A 5531-nucleotide genomic window follows, 5' to 3' on the forward strand; every position below is an offset into this window, starting at 1 on the left:
AGGCGGCTTCAAGAAGATGAGAGGACAGGGAGGGGGCTGCCCCCGGTTTGGTTTTGAAAGAGAGGGAGCTATCCCTTGTTCCCAGCTGCCGAGGTGAAGAAGAAAATCAAAGGGGAGGGGCGGCCAGCCTCTGTAAACAGGGAAAGGGAGGCTTGCGGCCGCCCCTGCTCCCTCTGGTTTTTTCTCAATGGGAATGGGGGGCGCCGCTCCTTGCCAAAAAAAACAGGTTTAGGGTTAGGGTTTTCTTTTTTGTATTTTTCTGATGTTTCCAAAATTGACCCCCCCTTTGTTTGAGTTGTGGACCAGTATTTATAGGTAAAATGTTGTATGGATCTCCAAATTGGTCCCTCAACTTTCTTTTTTTTTTTGTAAATTTGATTTTTCTTAATTTTTTTTATTTTTTGAAAACAAGCAATATCAACGTCGACTCAATGAAGAAAATCAATGATTTTAAAAATAACGCGTTAAAAGTTGAACGCGTTCCAAATGTCTTTGAAAATTTAAATTCTTTTGAGACGATGCTAAAAATGCTAAAAACGATGCAAATGTATTAAAAAAAGTATTTTTTTGGATTTTCAATGTTTTTCGCTATTTTTGGATTTTTCTGAAAATTTATCAAAACATGGGTCAAAAATTGGGTAGCAACACTAGCCATAAAGTCATTTCTGTTTTTGGAGGGCAAATGGATTTCCATACATTTGTGACATAAGTTTTAGAACCAGCATACCTGATCCTTTCAAGGGCAAGCATACAAGAGTTTACAGTATAGTCTCCGTCTTTCCCCAATTCCCAAATCAACCTGTCTTCTTTCAATCGATGAATAGCTGCAAGATTAAGATCAGACATTAATCTTTGAACCATCAGGGTCTCACTAGCTTTGAGGGGCCTTCTCCATTTCAGATTCCAATACCAAGTATCCTCTAACCAGTATCCCATCTGACTAACAAACCCTGACTTGGAGGAGGACAGGTGGAAGAGGGCCGGATAAGAGTTAGCTAAGCAGATACCAGTCAACCAAGTATCTAACCAAAATTTAACATAATTACCATTACCAATTTTAAGTTTACGACCATCTCGAATAAGAGAGCTATCAAGATCCGAGTTGGTAATAGTAGAGTTGATTCCTTGCCAAATCCCTGAAAGTTTTTTCTTGAACGTGGGCATCCCATTTATGAACTAAGGTCTGTATTTTGCCTTAATGAAATCTGCCCAACTAGCTTTATCATTGCTTCCCAATTTCCAAATCCACTTGAAGAGGAGAGCTTTGTTTTTTGCTGATATATTCCCAACATCTAAACCACCCTTGTCTTTTTCTGTTGCCACTGTATCCCAAGCAAGCCGATGAATTTCCTGTTATCAACACTCCCACCCCACAAAAACCGAGACTGCATGGCTGTGATCTTGCGTGCCACTGTCTTTGGAATGCAGAAGATGGACATGTAATAGAGAGGAATGGTAGAAATTACACTTTTAATCAAAATTGTTCTCCCTGCCAGTGATAATAACCGCCCCTTCCAAGAGTTGAGCCGTCCTTTAATTTGAGAGAGAACAGGTTTCCATGTGGAAATCCTTTTGGGATTAGCACCTAGAGTAAGCCCCAAGTATTTGATTGGGAGAGTATCACATCTACACCTGAGAACACCAGAAATCCCTTCAGCATATATCCCATCCACCCCCACACCCACCAAACTACTCTTATGGAAGTTAACATTAAGCCCTGAGCATAAACTGAACCAACGTAACATTCTCAATTTTAACTTTATTAAACCGGGAGGAAATAAACGAAATGTCCACAAATATATATCATGGCCACGTTTGGAGTTACATGGTATCTACAAGCCTCCTGAGCTAGCTATCAAAAGTTAGATTTTCATTTTTGCCGAACCCGTAGAGTTCTTCTAAAGCAAGGGTTTGAATCAAAGACCTTTCCAATTCAGTTTTTTTTTTTTAAAAAAAAGACTGTTCATACTTCTTAGATCAGAAGGTTCATCAAATTTTATTTCTCTTGGTAATTACCAAGGAAGATACACACAATTAACTAGGCCAACTCCCACATGTTAGTATTTATTAATTAACTGTTAAAGATAATAAATATAAGAAAAAAAATTATCAACTCCAATAAAAATGATCTGCTCGGATCTCTTATTCATGATAGCAATATTTGAGCATAAACACTAATAAAAACATACTTAGACATTCCTATTTTTTATCAAGCTGCTCCAACTCTTAGCAAGACAAACACACACAAAAATAAAAAAGAAGAAGAAGAAGAAGAAGAATTAGTATTTCAATTATACAAACTAAGAGAAGGAAAGATGTAGCTCCACTCTAGTTTAATTTGGACAGCTACATTTCTTTCTAATTTCACCGCGAGTTCCAGTACGGGGATCTATATCTCCCATCTTAACCATTGCTGCAGCAAAGTCAGAAAAGAAGATATCAGGATTATTACTGTAAGTTCTAACCAACGAATCAGTAGATTCACCACTGAACAGCACTTGATCAGAGTGGAGGAGACCCTTTTTGTGGATGAGGTTTTTGTAATAATTATTGTCAAAGACATTAGGAGTTTGGAAATCTAGAGGTGCCAAATTGTCATCTCCTGTAGTGAGCGGGCACATCTTTTGCCTCATGGTAGCAAATGATTTGTCAATATTGGTCTCGTTGTATATTCGAGCTCTAAAAGTCTTGCACTTAGTTTGCCCAATTGTGTGGGATCCTGCCACCAAAGTTTAAAACAATTTGAAATTAATAATAATAACAATAACAACAACAATAATAATAATGATAAGAGGTATGTAATTGCGGTTGCACCATGTTTTTTACTAGCTTGTCATTAATTTTATAGCACTAGCACCGATTAATATTAAATCCTTGACTATTATAAAAAAAATAAAATCTCACAGCTTCTTTATAATAATGGTCAATTGCAATCGCAGGCTGCATAGATAGCATCAAAAACATGATTTTCATATTTTTGCTGTGATGCACTGCAATTTCTAACGATCTTTCAGTCTCTATCTATCTATGGAAAAAAAAAAATTCACTGTTCTCGTGGGCATGTAAATGGATAGAGAAAAATAATAATAATACCTGATAAGGCAACCATGTCCGTAGCAGAGAGGCCTTTAGATTTAAATCGTTTGATGAGTTGGCTAACAGTTGAAGTGTCAGAAGGGAGGCTCTTACTGGCAGCATTCATGTTAGCTGTCTTTGAATCTCTCCGTCCAAGTTTTACCTTCCAATATGGACCTCCAAGCTGCATGGAATTAATTAACGGTATAGTTTTCATGAAAAGACAATCATCCTAAAATTAACAATTACTCTATGATTATGTGATATCTAATAACAAAAAAAGAGAACAAATGAGAAGAACTCTTTTGGTATTTACAGTACTATAAGTTATTTTGGTTTAGTGATTGGATTTAATTAATATGGCAGTATTTAATTAGTATCGCAGTATTAAAAAAACTGAAGGGTTATTGGGGGGAAAAGGGTACATGTGGAGAGAAAAATTAGCTTAAAAAGATATTTAATTAAGATGTATTAATGATGGGAGCAATTACTAAATGTAGTCGGGATTTGCAATTATCAGATTCGTAGTATGGAAGTTATCTGTGCGTAGATTGATATATATGGTCATAACTCTTAAGGTAAGTTTCAAATGATAATATAGAGAACAAATTTACGTACGGACAACTTAAGTAAGTAAAACAATTAGAAAGAGTTGATGACTTACAAGAACAGTGGAATCACGGGCAGCAATGACCACGATATCAGCACATGAAACTATACCTGGACAGACTTTCTCCAACTTAGACTTGATTTTGGCGACGACATTGTATCCCCTCACAGAATTATTATTTGGACCTGCACCTTGTTCTCCCTTGAAAGTGGCAGTGTCTTCCAGAAGTATAGACGCATCACAACCCTGTTGGGAATGTCATGTAATAAATATTCATATTAATGTTCAAAAGATACACCTAAAACACACCTCTCAAAAATTGATTTAGAATCTTAATATATATGTTCGTTCCCCTTTCACATTCAAGTGAGAGTGAGACTTATCTATATAACCAAAATGAGACAAGGATGGAACAGTTAAACAAATATTATTGTCAATGTATGTATAATCTAGCTAGAGAATTCTTTTATTTTTGTTGTCATGATCTCTTTATCAGTAGTCTAGTCCCTTTCAAGATATAATAGTGAATATATATATATATATATATATATTGTTATCTTCCAGAATACTAATTAAACATTAATTACTGATAGATAATATAATATAAATATTTGAAATTTTTACTCAAGAAATAATAAACATAATATTAATATAAAAAACTTAACCCCTAAATACTCCTAATTATCATCCCTGTATAAAAATCGGAGGGAGGTTAGCACGCATGGGGCAAGCGAAGAGGAAAGTGTATTCTGAAAGAGAGTTTGTACGTGTGTGCGTTTTACTAAACAACCAAGTTAAAATTAATCTAAGCAGAGTTAAACGGAGGAAAAGAGAATTACTTTGACAAAACAATCATGAAAGAACAAACGAACAAGAGAAGCACCCATCCGGCGTTCTTTCGCTATTGCAGATTGAACAACAGATTTCACTGTTCCGAAGAGTTGTGGGCAACTTTTATCATAAAAGTCTGTAGAGAGGTGAGCTGAGGAGCTACTTGTGTAGATCAAAAGCAAAGCTAATGTAACAGAGACCATGTAAGAAGAAAAGGAAGTGCTAGAACTGCTAGTTCTAGCCATTTTGCTTCTTTCTTTTAATGAATTAAGGAAAGCTAGGAGTGTCTTGAGTACAAGATTGTAGGAAATATCAAGGTATATATGGGGTTTAATGGAGGATTTTTCTTGACAAGAGCATGGCATGGCATGGCGATACCCACGTCAACAAGGAATTATTTAGGATGAAATAAAACCAGACAAAATATCATCAATTAATATACCTAAATTGATTGATAACGATGAAAATATGGAACCATAAAACACGTATATAATTAATTATGTGATTTGAACTAGTCTAATCAAATTTAAGGTTCATTAATTAACATTACGAATTTATCATTTTAATATATGGTGTCCAGCTAACCTATGTCCTTGGGACATTTGTTAAAAATCATAATTTAATCTCCAAATTATCAATTTCATTTTCTTTTTTAGTTATAGGATTTGTTATTAACATTTTAAAATGTTATCATAAGAAATAATAGTACCTATTTGATTTTCATAATCAATACCATTAATTTTCATTCAAATATTGTATTGGGACAATTGAATAAGAAATATCGTTTTCACTTTAAATTCTGACAAATTTGAGAGAAAAAGAAGAAGGAGAAGAAGAATAATCAACAGAGTCAGCTGTCACAGGAAATAAAAAATAAATTCGTTGGATTAATTATTTGTCCCTTAATTACTTAGCAGACACTAGAATCTATTGTATGTTTTCATATAGAAGTCATGGAAATTTACCTTCGAAAACTCATAATTTACTGAAGATATAAATCAAGATGACATTAAGG

General features: G+C 34.7%; 1 protein-coding gene across 1 annotated transcript; it reads right to left on the reverse strand.

The window, feature by feature from the left end:
* Positions 1–2106: 2106 nt before the first annotated feature.
* Positions 2107–4881, reverse strand: LOC7465173 (peroxidase 4). Its single transcript, XM_002319931.4, has 4 exons — positions 4525–4881; positions 3740–3931; positions 3094–3259; positions 2107–2719 (listed from the first exon to the last, which is right to left on the reverse strand). The coding sequence occupies exons 1-4, from the start codon at positions 4879–4881 to the stop codon at positions 2334–2336; spliced, it is 1101 nt and encodes a 366-aa protein (XP_002319967.3). The 3' UTR covers positions 2107–2333.
* Between the last annotated feature and the right edge of the window lie 650 nt (positions 4882–5531).

Source organism: Populus trichocarpa, chromosome 13 (assembly GCF_000002775.5).
Source record: "Populus trichocarpa isolate Nisqually-1 chromosome 13, P.trichocarpa_v4.1, whole genome shotgun sequence".
Classification (NCBI taxonomy): Eukaryota; Viridiplantae; Streptophyta; class Magnoliopsida; order Malpighiales; family Salicaceae; genus Populus; species Populus trichocarpa.

Excerpts from the sequence above, each read along its gene's own strand:
- LOC7465173 (XM_002319931.4), bottom strand. The coding sequence starts at position 4,881 with ATGCCATGCTCTTGTCAAGAAAAATCCTCCATTAAACCCCATATATAC. Across the intron at positions 3,260-3,739 it reads CCCGTGATTCCACTGTTCTT|CTTGGAGGTCCATATTGGAA; the intron begins GTAAGTCATCAA and ends AATTCCATGCAG. Across the intron at positions 2,720-3,093 it reads GGACATGGTTGCCTTATCAG|GATCCCACACAATTGGGCAA; the intron begins GTATTATTATTA and ends CTTTGGTGGCAG.